Raw genomic sequence first — 17,442 nt, 5'->3', positions numbered from 1 at the left:
GTTTTTTCCTTGCTGGGTCCTCTTTCTGGTCGGGTTCCTTTACTTCCAGGCCAGGTTCCTTTTCTTGAGGGGCGGTCCACAGGGTCTTTTTAGTTTGTTTCCAGGAAGTTTTCTCCTTGGTTAATAGGACTGCTCTGTCCTTTTTTCATGCATTTTTCTCCTGCCAAGTACCCTCATAGTCTAATTTTCTTGTTGGGTCTGCTCTGTCCTCTTATGGATTCTTCTCCTGGAGCATCCTTCCATGTGCAGAGCACTAGGTCGTTCCCAACAGGCATTGCTGTGCTACTCTCCTGTTTCTTTAGGAGGAGCCCTGTTTTTTTTCCAGATCCTTCGTCGGGCTCTTTAGTGTGCAATTGTTCAACTTTTGGTTCTTGCGCAGGACATCTGCCTTGCTCCCTATCCCACCTCGGGAGGAACCGGGTGTTTCCCCTTGTTCTTTCTTGGGCTTTTTTCCCAGGCACTTGTCCTTGGGATCCTGACTGTCTCCTATATTTTTTCCTTTGGAACCATTTCAAGCTATGACCCCTCCTGGTTCGGTTGGGTCACATGGTTCTCCTGCACCTGTGCGTCCAACTTTTTGCATGAGATTTCCTTCCCGTCCTCGGGGACTGCTTTGGGACATCCCATGGTGCTGTGTCCCCCAATGACAATAATGCGAAAATTTAATTTTTCTCTTACCGTAAAATCCCTTTCTCATTCAATTCATTGGAGGACACAGATCCCACCCTTTTGTTTTCACTTCTTTTCCTGTCACCGGGCTGCTGTTCTTTTTTCATTCCCTGGTCCAGGACATGTTGGTTCTTCACTTTTTGTTTCTCTGTCCTACTGCTATTGGTACAAATTGATTTGCCTAGTGACTGTGGAGAGGCTATAGCCCACCTGGGCGGAGCCAACCTTTTTCAGATCTAGTGTCGCCTCCTACTGGTAGCTGGGCATATACCCTTGGTGCTGTGTCCCCCAATGAATTGAACGAGAAAGGGATTTTACGAAAAAGTACAAAAATCTAATTTTTTCATTTCCATGGTGTTAAAAATGATCCAATGAACAGTTTGACATTTACTCACATAGTATGTCGCCACCTGATGTTCAGAGTGTATAGCATATTTACCTCTACATCTACTTTGTGCTGCTGGTCACACACGCTCAGCCACTGTCCCTCAGCCTGGTCACTGCATAGTGAACCTCTGCTCGCTTTCTGCCATGCTTGTCAGCGAAAGAGCAGAGCCTCTGCGGCAGCATGGCAGTATAGCAGAGAAGACTCATTCTGCAGGGGAAGTAAGAAGCTGCCATGAGGGGGAGGAGACTGATTCTGTCCAGAGCCTGTACACGGCAACACAAAGAGGGACACATACAAACAAAAAAACTTTATGAGAGGTGTATCTTCTTACAGATTTACTTTAAAACAGCCATTAGCAACCTTTCAGGACTTTTGGAATAACCCCTTTAACCACTTCTCTCATTTACAGTTTGGCTCTAGCAAATAACAGCACCCTTACCATTGGAACGATTGATGAAATACAAAAGCTTCATATCCGGACGGTCCCACTGTATGAGTCTCCCAGGTGAGTTTGCAGTTAGGAAGACGTTGACTTGACTTATTCATTTCTCATTGTGACTGATAAATGGTATACATATTCATACTCCTGGATTTTCATTGTCTTGTTTATTACAGGAAGATTTGCTATCAAGAGGTATCTCAGGGCTTCGGAGTGCTCTCCAGCCGAACTGAGGTGCAAGATGCTAGTGGAAGCAGCTCTCCGCTCCGACCTAGTGCCAGTACCCAGGTCAGTGTTATTGTATCTAATGGCCGGAGAAGATTGTTTTCACAGGGAGGATTAGATACCGGGGTGTATTGCAGGATGAATGATGGAAAGTTCTACAATACCTTTTCTTATCAATTTGTTTTCAAGATCTCTGCTTGCTGTTATTCAGATATCATTCAGTTAGGGTACGTTCACATCTGTGGCATCCTGTATCCGGCTGTGCACCGCTGGACCCCATAGACAATAATGGAGTCTGGCAAGGATCCATCCACTTTCTGGCATAATTGCTGGCCTTTGCCTGGACAAAACACATTGTATGCAATTTTTTTTGTCCGTCCGAAAGCGACTGGATCCCATTATAGTCTATGGGGTCTGGAAATGAGTGTCACTATCTGGTTATCCCAGATGCGAAGGTCTGTGATTCAGCAGATGTGAACGTACCCTTAGTCATTCAGAAATCAGAGATGAGCTGTGCTGTGTCCATCACATAATCAGTACAGGTTTTTATCTTCTGAAAGTAATGAGGGTTCCTACTGAATACCAGCAACTAGAGATCTGAATAATGTGAAGAATTGATGCAGAAAGTGTATTGAATTATTGTATATCTTTTCTTATATCTTATATTGTATATCTTATATTTTCCCTGGCAAATTTGCTATTTCTGACAGAGGTGATAGTGCTGATTTCCAAAAGTGAGTGGAGATGCCCTGTGTTCACCTCTGCCCAAACTTTATCAGGTGCCATGTAGCAAGTTCATTTCTTGCATTGTTTGGTCATTAGGGCGTCTGAAAGACTACCTACTGACTAATTACACTGGCAAACTCCTGAGAATATTAGGTTATCCCATGACTAATGTAAAAAATCAGACATCATACAGTGCATGTCAATACCTTTCTAACAAAGCTAGAACCAGCCCTGTACCTCATATGGATCCAGAGATCTCCCCATTCATTGCTCTGCTAGGTTTATATCAAGCTGACAGCTCAAGGGGGGGTCTTTTCTGATGCACATCAGGGGGCGTGTCTATGCTCTGCCTATCACAGCTCAGGGGGCGTGTCCATGCTCTGCCTATCACAGCTCAGGGGGCGTGTCCATGCTCTCCCTATCACAGCTCAGGAAGCAGTTGAAGGATGAAACTGAGCATGTGCGGCCATCGCAGTGAGCTGGACAAAGAAACAAGAAAAAGCAAACAGCAGGTGGTGCTGTACAGATTAATTTTATTGAATAACTCAGTGGCTACACTACATTTTTAATTGCATACAATTACAAAAGTATTCAGATCCAGGTGCTGGTTTGAAAAATTTAGAATATTTTTTGTGGGACAACCCGTAGAGTATAATGTTTCCACATAAAAAGTCTGCCATTGGATTTCCAGTGCCGCCTTCCATCATGCCTTCTGTTCTTCCAGGCCCTCTCTTCAAGTGTGAGCAGTAGTAAGCTGTTTTCAGGAAGCACATCGCCCCATGAAACCTCATTTGGAGAAGAAATAGAGGTCCATAACCTTCTCATCATAGATCAACACACATTTGAAGGTAGTGAATGAGACCCAATTTAAAGGAAAAGGGCACATGCCATAAATATCTGATAGATGGGGGCCCACCTGTGGGACCCGCACCTATATCTAGAACAGACCTGGGTGCGGCGGCCAGAGAGGTCAGGACAGCAGAAATAGCCGAGCAGGCTGTGCTATTCGCTTTCTGTAGCTCCTATACAATTGAATGGGAGTAACGGAAACGGCATAGCACAGTCCGCTGTTTGTGCTCTCCCAACCGCCTCTGACTGCTACATTCAGGCAGGAGGAGCAGCTGGTTCGGAGATGGGAATATCCCTTTAAGGAAAGCCTGACCCAGTTGTTTGTCAAAGAGGCTTATTCTTGTTTTGTTAATTTTTCTTTTTAGTCCTGCACACTCACCAGTTCTTGCAGAACGAGTACACCCTCAGCTTAGTGTCGTGTAAGCTGGGAAAGGATCCAAGCACTTATTTCATAGTTGGAACTGCCATGGTGTACCCCGATGAGGCCGAACCAAAGCAAGGAAGGATAGTGGTTTTCCAGTATTCTGATGGTGAGAAAAGGCAAATGCTTCTGTATGTGAATGGGCGAATGATTGATTTAAGAGCTTTTTTAGAAGAATTATATGATTTGCAGTCCTCTAATGTAGTCGTTTACCTGTTCCTTGGTGTGTCCTGTTCTCATTGGATCTTTAATAGGGCAAGACAACTATTTTCCATGTTCTATATTAGACCATGGGGGAGAGGGGTTCCCATCTGAGATGCCTCTTTCACACGACCGTATGGCTTTTTCAGTATTTTGCGGTCAGTTTTTCACAGATTCGTTGTTCCATTTTTTGTTTCCGTAGTGTTTCCGCTCCGTTTTTCCGTATGGCGTATACAGTAATTACATAGAAAAAATTGGGCTGGGCATAAGATTTTTTTAATGGCTGGTTCTCCAAAAATGGAACGGATACGAAAGACATAAGGAGTACATTCCGTATGTGTTCCGTATTTTTTTTTTATTTTTTTTTACTTGAATGGAGCCACGGAATGTGGGCAATAATAGGTCATGTTCCATCTTTTAACGGAACGGAAATACGGAAACGGAATGCATACGGAGTACATTCTGTATGTGTTCCGTTTTTGTTTTTTTTTTGAGGACCCATTGACTTGAATGGAGCCACAGAACGTGATTTGCGGGCAATATTAAAACATGTTCTATCTTTCAATGGAACTGAAATGGAATGCACACGGAGTACATTCTTTTTTTTTTTTTTTTTTTGCGGAACCATTGTAATGAATGGTTCCGTATACGAAACGGAAAATAAAAACTGTCTTGTGAAAGAGGCCTTAGGGCTCTTGCACACGACCGTATATATTTTGCGGTCTGCAAAACACAGATCCGCAAAAAATACACATGACGTCCTTGTGCATTTCGTATTTTGCGTAACGGAACAACTGGCCCCTAATAGAACAGTCCTATCCTTGTCCATAATGTGGACAATAATAGGACATGTTCTATTTTTTTGCGGAAAGGACATACGGAAATGAAATGCACATGGAGTAACTGGTTTTTTTTTTTTGCGCACCCATTAAAATGAATGGTTCCGCATACGGTGCGAAAAAAAGCTAAACGGACTCGGAAATAAAATACGCTCGTGTGAATGAGCCCTTAGCCACATTAGAGAGCTGATAACAAAGAGCAGCCCCCACTCTGGTGAACTCGGCCCGGCCACCTATTACTTGGTCTGCCACTGCCTCATTTAACTGTATGGCTAGCTGCAACTTCTTGTGCTGAAGACGGACAGTCTCCTGGAGTTTTTGAAGCTGGACTCAGCACTTTATAAAATGGGCTTGTGTGTTGTGTTGTTCCTTTGCTATTCCTCCTAGAAATTTTCTAAATAAATTGACCTGGGTGTTACCAGGTGAGGGGTGGGGTCCTTCCACACTGTGACACTGTCAAATCAGTGCCAGACTCTGTATGGGCCCTTTGACAAGCCCATTAAAACAGCTAAACGGGTAGACCAGTCAAGAGTAGTGGCAGGTCCACTTAATGTTATGGCCGCATGATGGCACATTTGAAACAGCTAACTGCAGTAAAACGGGTCAGTTTTGCCAAATTGCTAGTGTGCAAGTGAGTCATATTGTATTATAGGCTCCAAAAATGAAATAATGGCTCTGGAAAGGATAGCGAAAGCTATTTTGGGAATTTGCAGCCCTAAACTAATACAACTGCTTGTCTCTACAGGGAAGTTGCAAACTGTCGCAGAGAAAGAGGTGAAGGGAGCAGTGTACTCTATGGTTGAATTCAATGGAAAGCTACTGGCCAGTATCAACAGCACGGTAAGAGTTAGATGAGTAGATGGGTATCCCAAATGTAAAGGGAAACTGTCATCACTGAGGACAGATGCACTTCTTTCCGAGTTCTGTCACCCATGAGCTGATATTAGGTGGTTGCTGAGAACTTTCTGTATAGTCAGCGCAGCCCATAGCAGAGAAGAGTCAAAGCCACCTGAGAAGAGTCACCATTATTCATGAGCTCCTGCTCTCCCTGTCCACCTGCTGATTAGTGGTTTTCTAGTAGAAGAGATAACTACCAATCTTCAGCAGGTGGGTGAGGAGAGCAGGAGCTAGTTAATAAGGGACCATTCACTCAACCATAGTGTTGCCGTGCCCATGTTGCAGACCGCAAATCGCTGTTTAAACTCCACATGGCGGTGCGGACCCATTTCCTACAATGGGTCTGCGATCCACAAGATACGGCAAAAGATAGGTCATGTCCTATGTTTTGTAGAGTTAAGGCACAGACTTGGAATCTCATGGAAGGGCTTCTGTGTGTTTTGGAGGGCTTCCAGGTCCATGCCTCTGCTCCACAAATGATAGGACATGTCCTATCTTGCGGTCCCAGCGGCACTACGGACGGGTAAATGGGCCTAGCCGTCTCTGTTCTCTGGCAGCTGTCACTCTTTTCCAGGACCGGAGTGGGATTATTATAGAGCAGGTTCTCAGCAACCACTTAAAGAAACACTCCCATAATTTTTTTTTTATTCTCTGACCTTTTAGAAAGGTACATCGTGTTAACTGTAGGGAAGGTAATCTTACCAGTCACTGTATTTGTGAGTTATAAACTCCCTTCTGATCCTCAGCTGTGTCATGTGACCAGCACTCAGACTTTCCAAATAACACAGCATCTTATATGTGGACAGGAAGCCTATGTATTCCTATAGGAGCCTGAATGTCAGTCACATAGGAATGAATACAGAAGTAACAGACTTCCTGTCCTGTGTCAGTTGTAGATCAGAGTGTTGGTCACATGACGCAGCTGAGGATCAAAAGGGAGAGGATAACTCACATATACAGTCTCTGGCAAGAAGATTACCTTCACAACAGTTTACACCATGTACCCTTCTAGCAGGTCAGACAATAAAGATTTTTGTGGAAGTGCCTCTTTAATATTAACGCTGGAAATCAGTGTGTCTGTCACAATTTAAGGATCTATTTACACGTCTGTGGTGTATTGCGGATCCGCAATGCACCCGGCCGGCACCCCCATAGAACTTCCTATTCTTGTCCACAATTGCGGACAAGAATAGGACATATTCAATTTTTTTTCCAGAGCTGCGGACCGGAAGATCAGGGCCGCGCTCCGGAAATGCGGATGCGGAGAGCACACTGTGTGCTCTCCGCATCAATTCCTGCCCCATTGAGAATGAATGGGTCCGCACCCGTTTCGGATATTGCGGAGCGGATGCGGACCCATTCCACGGACGTGTGAACGGAGCCTTATGCTGTCCTTCACTAAAGTTGATAGGTTCCCTTTAATATCCTGTAAAAGTGACTTTTTTCTTTTTACGTAGGTCCGTCTTTATGAATGGACAACAGAGAAGGAGCTGCGCACTGAATGCAACCATTACAACAATATCATGGCTTTATATTTGAAAACCAAGGGGGATTTTATCCTGGTGGGAGACTTGATGCGTTCAGTGCTGCTGCTGGCTTACAAACCAATGGAGGGAAACTTTGAGGAGGTAAGAGATCTGGGAACCGTGAATCACACATCCAGTAAATCATTCATTCTTATATAAAATTGTTCCACGTGCTTGGTGGAGTTCGTTACCGCCCCAATACTTGCAGCTTCTGTGCCCCTTTAGTCAGCACACTCTGCCTGTGCTCTTTCATTGCTTATCCGTTGTCTTATAGGTGCCAGTGAGGATGGTATTTTATGGGGAAGATTTATTAATCCTGTCTAATATTTAGACACTGTAAACTTAAAAGTAGCAAGTCTAAGGATGCAGCACATTTCTCAAAGTGCTTGGATGATAAATTTAGTGCATTGTTAGACACCTTTAACTTTACATCACCTATTTGTTGTCTTGCTCAAATTTTGCTTGTTGGCGCATCTTAAGCCACAGCCTTTTTTGATATGCCACATCGGCTTGTCAGACAAGGTACTGAAACAGTCTAAAACATAATAAATGAGTGGCCAGTTTTTTGGCACAAAGCATTTCGCTTTGTAAATCTACAAAATGGTGGTCATTTATCAAAGACCTGTTTTTTACGCCTTTTTTGATATCTCCTTCACTACCAGAGGATGCGCTTTATGACGAGGTGCAGGCTTCATCATAAATTAGGTGTATCGTCCGGCAGTCTGTGTCTAGATGGAAATCTACTCCAGATTTTTACTCTAAAATTTGGCGCAATGGCATTCAAAAGCCTCAAATCGCAGGCTTTTTAAACGCCAGTTTCTGGCGTAGGGGGGTCATAATCAACGTCTCCCAGTCACCATCCACCCCCTTCCCATTCCCCACTAAACCTGTACAGTAAAGGATTCTTACCCGCTCCCTGGCACTGGGCTGGAGTCCTCAGTTCTCTGGTACCCTACTTGTCAACTTCGAAAATGAACTGGGGTCACATGTGTCTCTGCAGCCAGTGACTGGCTGCAGTGGTGGCATGTACCTCAAGCAGCACATGACCCAGTGACGGAGAGCCAGTAGATATCCTTTCCTCCACAGGTCTGGCAGGGAACACACTCTGTTTTTGTGTTGATCTTTTATGTAAAATGTATTGCTTAAATGGGTTTCCAATCTTATAAAGTAGTGGCACATCTCTAGGATATGCCATCACCTTTGGATTGGTAAAAGTCTGATCTCTGAAACCCCACTGACCCTGAGAACAAGGGGACCACAGTGTACTGCTGCACAGGTCCATTGGAAGCAGATGGCCAGGAGCAATTCTATGGCTGGAGAACTTAGATTGGGGACACTGTGTGACACCAACACTGCGCCCCCTTATTCTCAGGTCAGCAGCCCAGCGGTCAGACCTCACCAGTCATAAAGAAACAGCATATCCTAGCACTGTGTCCTCATGTAATAATATGGGCATACTGGTAAGTAGTCTGATGTATGTAAGAACTGGGTTTGATTAAGAAATGTAGAACCTTTCATGCGCCCAGCCTAACATGTAATTTTCTCGCCCAGTTTCCTTGGGGGACACAGAAGACCTTGGGTATAGCTCATCTCCATAGGAGGCGTGACACTAAGTGAAAACTGTTAAGCCCCTCCTCCACAGCTATACCCTCAGCCTGGAGAGAGAGGCTGCCAGTTTTTGCTTAGTGTCCAAGGAGGCAAGACACTCCCTGCTACTGCAGGGCTGTTTTCTCCTTTGTTGTTTTTTAAAAATTTTTGATTTTTACTTTTTTATTTTCTTTTGTTCCAGAATACGGGACAACAGAGACGCACTAGACCTCTCTGTTTCTCCCGGGGTTGAGCTGCGCCAGTGCCGGTATCCGCACTGCTGCCTCCCCCACAGAAGGCAAGGTGGACCAGGGCAGCCCAGCTCCCCTGCATCCCGCCAGCGTAAGGGTCGCCCGCACGCCAAGTCCCTCTTCCAGCGTCCTGCCACTACGGTGCCAGTAGCTGAAGGGGCGACCCTGCTGGAACGGACCGAGGGTGAAGACGGCTGTGGTGAGAGAGTGGCTTCTCCAGCCCTACGACCCCCTCCCCCCCACCCCGGTCTCCTGCTTGACTGACCCCCATACTGGTCTGGCCACCCTAGTTTGTTTTATTAGTTCCCTCTCCTCCCCTCCACTATAGGTGCATCCACTGAGGGGTTATGCTGGCGTCCCTATCATGCCGCCCAGGGAGCTGCCTCTCTCCTTGCAGGGTCCCCCATCCCCCCCCTATCGCCTTACCGGTGCGCAGGCATCCCTCCTTGAGACGGCTCAGGGCCTGGGCCCTCTCCTGACTGCTGCGGCGTAGGGCCCTTGTTTCCGGTCCGCGGGGTGGGCTCCCGCGGCCGGCATGACTGCGGTGTTCAGCGGACCCCGGCCGACCGCAGGTGCTCGGAGAGGCTGTCTTCCGGTCGGTCGGGCGCCGCAGAAAGGTTCTATCCCGGGCTCCTTCTTCCGGGCCCCCTGATTCTCCGGCCCGCGGGGTGGGCTCCCGCGGCCGGTATTGTGCATGCGCCGCTTCGCTCCCTCCAGATCCCGGCCGGTACCTCCGGGCACCGCAAACTTTAGGCCCCGGCTTCGCGGCCTACTAGGCCGCAATATTCCGGCCTCGATTGGAGGGGGCGGGCATTCGCAGGCGCGAATTCTTCCCGCCGGAGGTCCCCCCGCCCCCAGGGGATCGCTGCACCGCCCTCAGGTCCGATCTGTATTAACCTCTTGGACGCTGACGGCTGCCATCTGGAGGAGACCCTGGGATGGCTAGCCTCTCAGTGAGGCTGTGCTCTTATATGGTGGCCCCTTCCTGCCTAAAAGAGGCTGTGTTTTACAATAAAAAATTAAAATAAAATAAAAAATATAATAATATTAATAATGAAGTGTGAATATATATCATATATATGAAATATCTGTATTTTATGTTGGCTGCGCAGGATACTGCAGCCTGACCTTAGAGCGCTGGCCGTATGCCTGCCCCTATTCTATAGGTGGCATGTTGCGCTCCGTGGCACTGGCCAGGTATACATGTTTCCCTTTCTAGGCGGACCCTTGCCCTCTCCTGGGGTACGGCGCTGGCCAGGTGCAGGCCGCCTTTTTCTATAGGCAGAATTAGTCGCCCTCTCCAGTCGCGGTGCTGGCCATGTGCATGACCCCCCATTATAGGCGGCATACTGCACTCTCTCTGGCTGCGGGCTGGCCTTGTGCATGACCCCCTTTCTGTAGGTGGAATACTGCCCTTTTACCGCATACGATGCTGACCATGTGCACGACCCCCTTCCATAGGCGGAACGCTGCACTCTCGCTGGATTTGCTACGGCCATATGCGTGACCCCCTTCCATAGGCGGAACGCTGCACTCTCGCTGGATTCGCTACGGCCATATGCATGACCTCCTTCCATAGGCGGAACGCTGCACTCTCGCTGGATTCGCTACGGCCATATGCATGACCTCCTTCCATAGGCGGAACGCTGCACTCTCGCTGGGTTCGCTACGGCCATATGCATGACCTCCTTCCATAGGCGGAACGCTGCACTCTCGCTGGGTTCGCTACGGCCTTATGCATGACCTCCTTCCATAGGCGGAATGCTGCACTCTCGCTGGGTTCGCTACGGCCTTATGCATGACCTCCTTCCATAGGTGGAATGTTGCACTCTCTCTGGCTTCGCTGCTGGTCATACGCATGACCTCCGTCCAAAGGAGGACTGCTGCGCTCTCTCTCTCTCTGGATTCGCTGCCGGCCATATGCATGACCTCCGTCCATAGGCAGAACGCTGCACTCTCGCTGGATTCGCTGCCGGCCATATGCATGAACCGGCCATGGGCATGACCTCCTTCCATAGGCGGAATGCTGCACTTTCCGGATTCGTTGCCGGCCATACGCATGACCTCCGTCCATAGGCGGAATGCTGCACTCTCTCTGGATTTGCTGCCGGCCATGTGCATGAACTCCTTCCATAGGTGGATTGCTGCACTATCATTGGATTCGCTGCCGGCCATGTGCACGACCCCTTCCTTGGGTGGTGTGCTGCACTCACTGGAATCGCTGCCAGCAATGAGCATGTATCCTTTCCTCAGGCGGCATACGCACAACACCGCTGACTGTGGTTGTTTTCTCGCCAGTGCGTTGCTGGCCATGTGCATGTCCCGCATCCTTGGCGGGGTGCTTGCATTTTTGCTGGATGCGGTGACGGCCGTGTGCATTACCCCGCCCCTTTCTGGGTGGAATACTGCTCTTTCGCCGGATGTGTTGCGGGCCATACACGGCCCTCCTCATCCATGGGCGAAAAATTTGCACCCTCACGTGACCCATGGCTGTCCGTGATATGCTGTGCGGGATTCTTGCATGTTCTCCTTCATTGTGGAGTAGTTGCACTCTCACAGTATTCGGTGTTAGGTGGGTTATTGCGCACTCGCTTAATGGTTGGATAACCCCGTGCATGTCCCCCTTTCACTGGGCGGACCTCCCTCCTGCGTTCCCGCTGGGTACTGTGCGGCCATGTGATTGGTCACCTTCTGGGCAGACTATGGTATGTTCTACTTCTCTGAAGTTGTTACTGGCCTTGGGCATCCCCCCTTTGGGACGGGCCTTTGCATTCTTACCAGCTGCGGTGTTGCCAGATACGTTTCCCCCTTTTCTGGGGGGCCTGCCTGCATTTCCATCGCATGCCATACTGATGTCTTGTGCATAACTCTCTTTCAGGTTGCACTTTGCACTTCCGTTGATACTGTTGGACTCTGTGGCTGATCCCCTTCACTGGGTGTCTATTTTTTTGCGGTGAGCGGTATTTCTGGTGCACTCTGTCCGTTGTTTGGGCCGTGTATGCCTTCTCCTCCCATAGGTGGGTTGGCCTTCTCACTGCTTGCGGGGCTGCTCGTACGTATGCCTCACTTCCTCCTGCGACATTCCCTCTTTTTCTCTTGGGATGTGGTGCTTGTCACGGGCCTTGCGCTCTTCTCTAAAGAGATCATTCTGTCCACCTGTGTAACCCTTGGGTGCTGTCATACAAGCATTAAAAGAATGCCATTGTATTCAAAGGTGTATTCCTTAGATATAGTAGATGGGCTCTACTGCTCTCTACTTCGCCGAGCTGGGTGGTGCTCGTTCTCTGGTTTGGCCTGTATATTGTGGTCCCGTTGGTCGGCATCCACCATGTCCGTTGGCCTTTCCACCTGGGGAGTGTTCGTGGTTCTTTGATAGGTGCCCTTTCGTTCTCCCGTGCACTCGCTTCCCGGCGCAAGTGGTCACTGGGTCGAGAGTGCCGTTTGCAGTGCCACTCGTTTTCGGCGTTGGCTCTGGCGGGGCTGCTGTTCCCTCGCCTGCTACTGTTTCCTCCTCTTCGGGTGTCGTGCAGTATGAGTCTTTTCTTTTGGCGCCCCTCCGCGCTTCAGGCTGGTCCGCTACCGGGTTCGGGCCGCTTTTCTCGGGATGGTCACCCAGCTTCTCTTGGGTGCTCGCTTACCCAGGTCCGTAGGACCTCCACCTTGGGTTCTTCAGGGTACTCGCCTTCTGCGTGGCAGTGAACCGGGCGTCTCAGTGAGCGGGGTTCTGCCTTTGAGCTGTCCTATGGCTTCCCTGTTGCCCACTCCTCCTTTCGGTTGGAGGGTGTTATGCCGGCCTCTGTCTCGACTGCCTTTTCTCGCCGGCTCTGCTTGGCTCCCGCTCGGTTCGGCTCGGCTCCCTCCGGTGTGGCTTTTGCCCCGGCCGCGCTTCAGTGGCGGTTCCTTCACTGCCCTCCCATCTGGGGAGAGCTTGGTTGTTCATGTGGATGGTTCTGATGTTCCTCTTGGCCTCGTACTGTCTCCCTTGTTCACTCTGGCTGTAACTTGGGAGGAACCCCCATTCGGTCGAGATTGTCATTAGATCTCCCACACCGGGACTGTAGGACGTCTTCCTGTGGTGGCTACATCGACATGGACTTTAGCCTGTCTTGTCCTGGCGGTTACTGGGCGGACCCTTCGGTTCCTTTCCGTCTGTCCTTCTGCTCCCCCACTCCGGGTGGTTACAGGACAACGTTGCTCGGGGGCCGACGGGACCAGTTTTTGCCGACCGTACTGCCCGTGTTTCGGGTCTGCGCCTGTTCGCATTGGGTTTTCACCCGCTTGCCCAGGCGACTCTTGCGTGCTCGCTAGTGTTCGCTCCTAATGGTTCTGTCTTTCTCCAGTCCGACCTAGATCTGGGACTGGGACTCTGTTGCTTGAAGTGTCAAGTGTCGGCGCTGTCCTTCCCCTTTCAGCGTTCCCCGGCCCTCTGGGCCTGTCAGGACCCTCTTCCATGGAGCGGCTTTGGGGTTCCCTTGTACTGCCCCTGGGTACCGCCCTGGGCATTGCATACTGGGCTCTTGGCACTCCAGTCTTTCCCTTGGAGCCGTTACAGAAGCTCTCTCTACTCCTTCTGTCCTGTACGGTTATGTTTCCGTAGCCGTCGTGTCTCTGGCGGGTGCCTGGGTGGCGGCCCTTCTTGTTCCGGGCCTTCTCTTTCCTCAGGACAGGGCTGTTCTCCATCCCGTCTCTTCCTTCCTTCTGAAGGTGGTGTTTGTCTTTCATTTTGACGAGGCTTTCGTCCTCCCCTTTCCACCCCCGGGAACGGACTCTTCTTCAGATTTGGGAGTTGTTTGGGCCTTGCGGTTTTTACTTGGAGATCTCCGGCTCTTGTCGACGTTGGGTCACTTGGTTTTCTAGGAGGTCCGCGCAACGGGTTGGTGGCCTCCAGGGTGGCTTTCCTCCGCTTTCTCACTGTGGTTATTGCTGTGGTTACCGCACCAAGGGCAGGGTTCTGCTTTTGGTGTCTCCGTTCATTTCACCAGAGTTGTCGGTGCCTCCTGGGCCGGAGGCATTTGGCTTCGGCCATGCGTCTGTGCGAGGCGGTCACTGGTCTGCCTTACAGCGTTCTACAGGGTGCCTACTCTGGCTTCGGCAGGTGCTGCCTTGGGCCGCCTGGTCTGCGGGCGGCGGTTTCTTGATGCCTTCGGGTGCTTCGCCTTGGTGCTGTGGTCCCTCCCCCTTTTGGACTGCTTTTGAACGTCCCAAGGTCTTCTGTGTCCCCCAAGGAAACTGGGCGAGAAAACGAGATTTTTGTATAACTTACCAGTAAAATCTCTTTCTCGCTCTTTCCTTGGGGGACACAGCACCCACCCATTCTTTGTTTTTCTCTACACGGTTTCCGAGTTGTTTTACCCGTTGGGTAGTTGGCTTGTTGGTTCCACTTTTGGACTTTGCCTTTTTTCACTACTTGGACACGCAACTGGCAGCCTCTCTCTCCAGGCTGAGGGTATAGCTGTGGAGGAGGGGCTTAACAGTTTTCACTTAGTGTCACGCCTCCTATGGAGATGAGCTATACCCAAGGTCTTCTGTGTCCCCCAAGGAAAGAGCGAGAAAGAGATTTTACTGGTAAGTTATACAAAAATCTCGTTATCCTTATGTTGTGTACATTGGTATTACATATTTGTTCTTTGATTCATACAGATTGCCCGGGATTTTAACCCTAACTGGATGAGCGCAGTGGAGATACTGGACGATGATAACTTCTTAGGAGCAGAAAATGCATTTAACTTATTTGTATGCCAAAAAGACAGGTAAAAGATATGGTGTCCTGCCTGTCGTTACTATGAGAAAAATCTATGGACTTCACCTCTGGATTAGGCTACTTTCACACTTGCAGCAGAGGATTCCATCGCCAGAACTGCCTGCCGGATCCGTCAAAACGTATGCAAACTGATGGCATTTGTCAGACTGATCAGGATCCTGATCTGTATGACAAATGCATTGAAATGCCGGATCCGTCTCTCCAGTGTCATCCGGGGAAAAAAAACGGATCCGGCATTCCAGCAAGTGTTCTGGATTTTTGGCTGGAGATAAAACCGTAGCATGCTGCAGTGTTATCTCCGTCCTGAAAAGTCAAAAAGACTGAACTGAAGACATCCTGATGCATCCTGAACGGATTGCTCTCCATTCAGAATGCATTAGGATAAAACTGATCAGTTTTTTTCCAGTATAAAGCCCCTAGGACAGAACTGAATGCTGGAATAGAATAATGCTAGTGGGAAAGTACCCTTAGATGTACATAATAATCCGATTCTTGCAAACATAATTTCTGTGTTTTCATTCCCAGCGCCGCCACTACAGATGAGGAAAGACAACACTTACAAGAAGTAGGACTCTTCCACTTAGGGGAGTTTGTTAATGTTTTCTGCCATGGCTCGCTGGTCATGCAGAACCTTGGGGAGACCTCTCCTCCTACACAAGGCTCGGTGCTCTTTGGCACAGTTAATGGGATGATTGGTAGGTATAGAAGTCGATGCTAATTTCACAGTTGTCGTCATCATCCACTGAGGCTGACCTTCTTGTATCTCAGGTCTGGTGACATCCGTGTCTGAGAGCTGGTACAATCTCCTACTTGATGTTCAGAACAGACTCAACAAAGTTATCAAGAGCGTTGGCAAGATTGAGCACTCTTTATATCCTTTCTGTTATGGTGACTGATCGTCACCCAGATGGCTGTGCCTCCAGTACATTTTAGTATTTTGCACTATATAAGACTCACCTGAGTATGAGACACACTTATGTTTTAGAGGAGGAAGACCAGAAAAAGATATTTTCCAACAAATCTCAGATCAAATCCCCAGTCTGTATCAGACCTCCGATCAGATTCTCAATTTTTATTAAACCTCAGATCAGACCCCTCCCCCCAATCTGTATCAGACATCAGATCTAATTCAGATTGGAGGTCTGATTCAGATTGTTCGTCTTCATAGTGCACGTAGGCGTGTACTATGTCTTGACGCTACACGCAGTCGGGACACAGTTCAGCGCAGGGATCGGAAGACCAGGGAGCAGTGAGTACAGCCAGAGCGAGCAGCGCTACACTTACCGATCTCTGTGCCTCCTGCATACTAATGAGCACTTCCATAATGGAAGTGCTCATTCGTATTCACGTTATAAGACACGCTGCCATTCATCTTATAAAGGGAAAAATACAGTATATGTTGGGAAAATCCTCCTGACGTGTACTTTTGACGTACATCCCGACCACCGACATGGGGAGAGTAAACCTTTTTTAATAGTAACACTGATGGATAATCCTTATAAATATTGTACTGAACTTGTGAGGGGTCCTAGGTGACCATTGGATTTATTTTTACATTTGCAATACCTTTTCTTAACATACATTGTTACTTGGAGGTCATTCCATACAGAGAGAAAGACTGAAGCTGCAACCGGGTTCATAGATGGAGACCTTATTGAGAGCTTTTTGGACATCAGTCGGTCAAAGATGCAGGAGGTGGTAGCAAATCTACAGGTGAGGACAAGTCCGTTCTACTCTAGTGTTCTCATGCAGATCTCGGGTTTTGGTATCTCCTAAACACAAGCCATTATTTTGCAGATTGACGACGGCAGTGGGATGAAGAGAGAGACCACAGTGGATGACCTGATAAAGATTGTGGAAGAGCTAACAAGGATTCACTGATTCATGTCCTTCTCGATCATGTATACCCCTTAGGCTTCCCCAGTATCCTCCGAGCATTGTGGGAGCTGCCTCCCATGGGCCTGAATGACTGCAAGATAAGCTTGTATGCATCCAGCCAGTGTCTAGGGAGGGGATACCTCGCTTTGCTGCCCTAGTGGCACCTACAACTTTGCTTCCAGAGGTGGTCAGTGCAATGAAAGCCTCCTGCCATCAGTAGGGAAAAAAGAGTGGTTGTACAGGTTGCTCCCTGCCCAGCTCCTTTGCTCCATTCATATTGCTGTTATTCTATATTGTATGTATTTTTTCATATATATTGCGTCGTGAAAAGTAGGGTCATCCCTATGGACTTTCTGCATAGCAAGGTTGAGCAGTGACATCATAACCTGTGCAGGAAATGGGGCATGTGACGTCATCTGCAGCAACTGTGGGGTGTTTCACGTGCTAGTTTTTGCCTAATGGTGCAGTGTCCCTCCCTTCCAGTCTTCTCTTTACAAAAAGGGTAAAAGGGGGAGGTTATTTTCCAAAATTTTAGGAAATAAATCAGACTGGAAATGAACTTTCCCTCGGTGTGTTTACTTGACTGTGTAGGAGTATCTGAATAGGTGTATGTGTTTTATCTGTTTCTTTAAAGAATATTTTGCATGTCTGTCACTGCTTGCTCTTATGACTGTACGTGTGCTGATCATTGGGGCACACAATTTGGGATTGGTTCTAAAAAAAATTGGATTCTTTATCAGTGATGGTCAGTTCGCCAGTGAACACATGCGGGCTGCCATCTTTAG

At 48.4% G+C, this 17,442-nt stretch overlaps 1 protein-coding gene across 1 annotated transcript in view; it reads left to right on the top strand.

Moving 5' to 3' along the window:
- Positions 1 to 17,216, top strand: part of DDB1 (damage specific DNA binding protein 1) — a 61,760-nt gene extending 44,544 nt beyond the window's left edge. The window contains exons 16-26 of the mRNA XM_044270524.1: positions 1,467 to 1,562; positions 1,673 to 1,784; positions 3,172 to 3,295; positions 3,662 to 3,826; positions 5,503 to 5,597; positions 7,112 to 7,282; positions 14,659 to 14,768; positions 15,305 to 15,474; positions 15,548 to 15,650; positions 16,369 to 16,492; positions 16,577 to 17,216. Of these exons, the coding sequence (XP_044126459.1) occupies positions 1,467 to 1,562; positions 1,673 to 1,784; positions 3,172 to 3,295; positions 3,662 to 3,826; positions 5,503 to 5,597; positions 7,112 to 7,282; positions 14,659 to 14,768; positions 15,305 to 15,474; positions 15,548 to 15,650; positions 16,369 to 16,492; positions 16,577 to 16,660 (1,354 nt within the window). The 3' untranslated portion in view covers positions 16,661 to 17,216. The remainder of the gene's footprint in view (positions 1 to 1,466; positions 1,563 to 1,672; positions 1,785 to 3,171; positions 3,296 to 3,661; positions 3,827 to 5,502; positions 5,598 to 7,111; positions 7,283 to 14,658; positions 14,769 to 15,304; positions 15,475 to 15,547; positions 15,651 to 16,368; positions 16,493 to 16,576) is intronic.
- The last annotated feature ends 226 nt before the right edge of the window (positions 17,217 to 17,442 follow it).

The sequence above is a fragment of the Bufo gargarizans genome, chromosome 10, assembly GCF_014858855.1.
Source record: "Bufo gargarizans isolate SCDJY-AF-19 chromosome 10, ASM1485885v1, whole genome shotgun sequence".
Taxonomy (NCBI): Eukaryota; Metazoa; Chordata; class Amphibia; order Anura; family Bufonidae; genus Bufo; species Bufo gargarizans.
The sequence above is the reverse complement of the archived record's forward strand: the minus strand, read 5'-3'. Positions and strand labels throughout refer to the sequence as shown.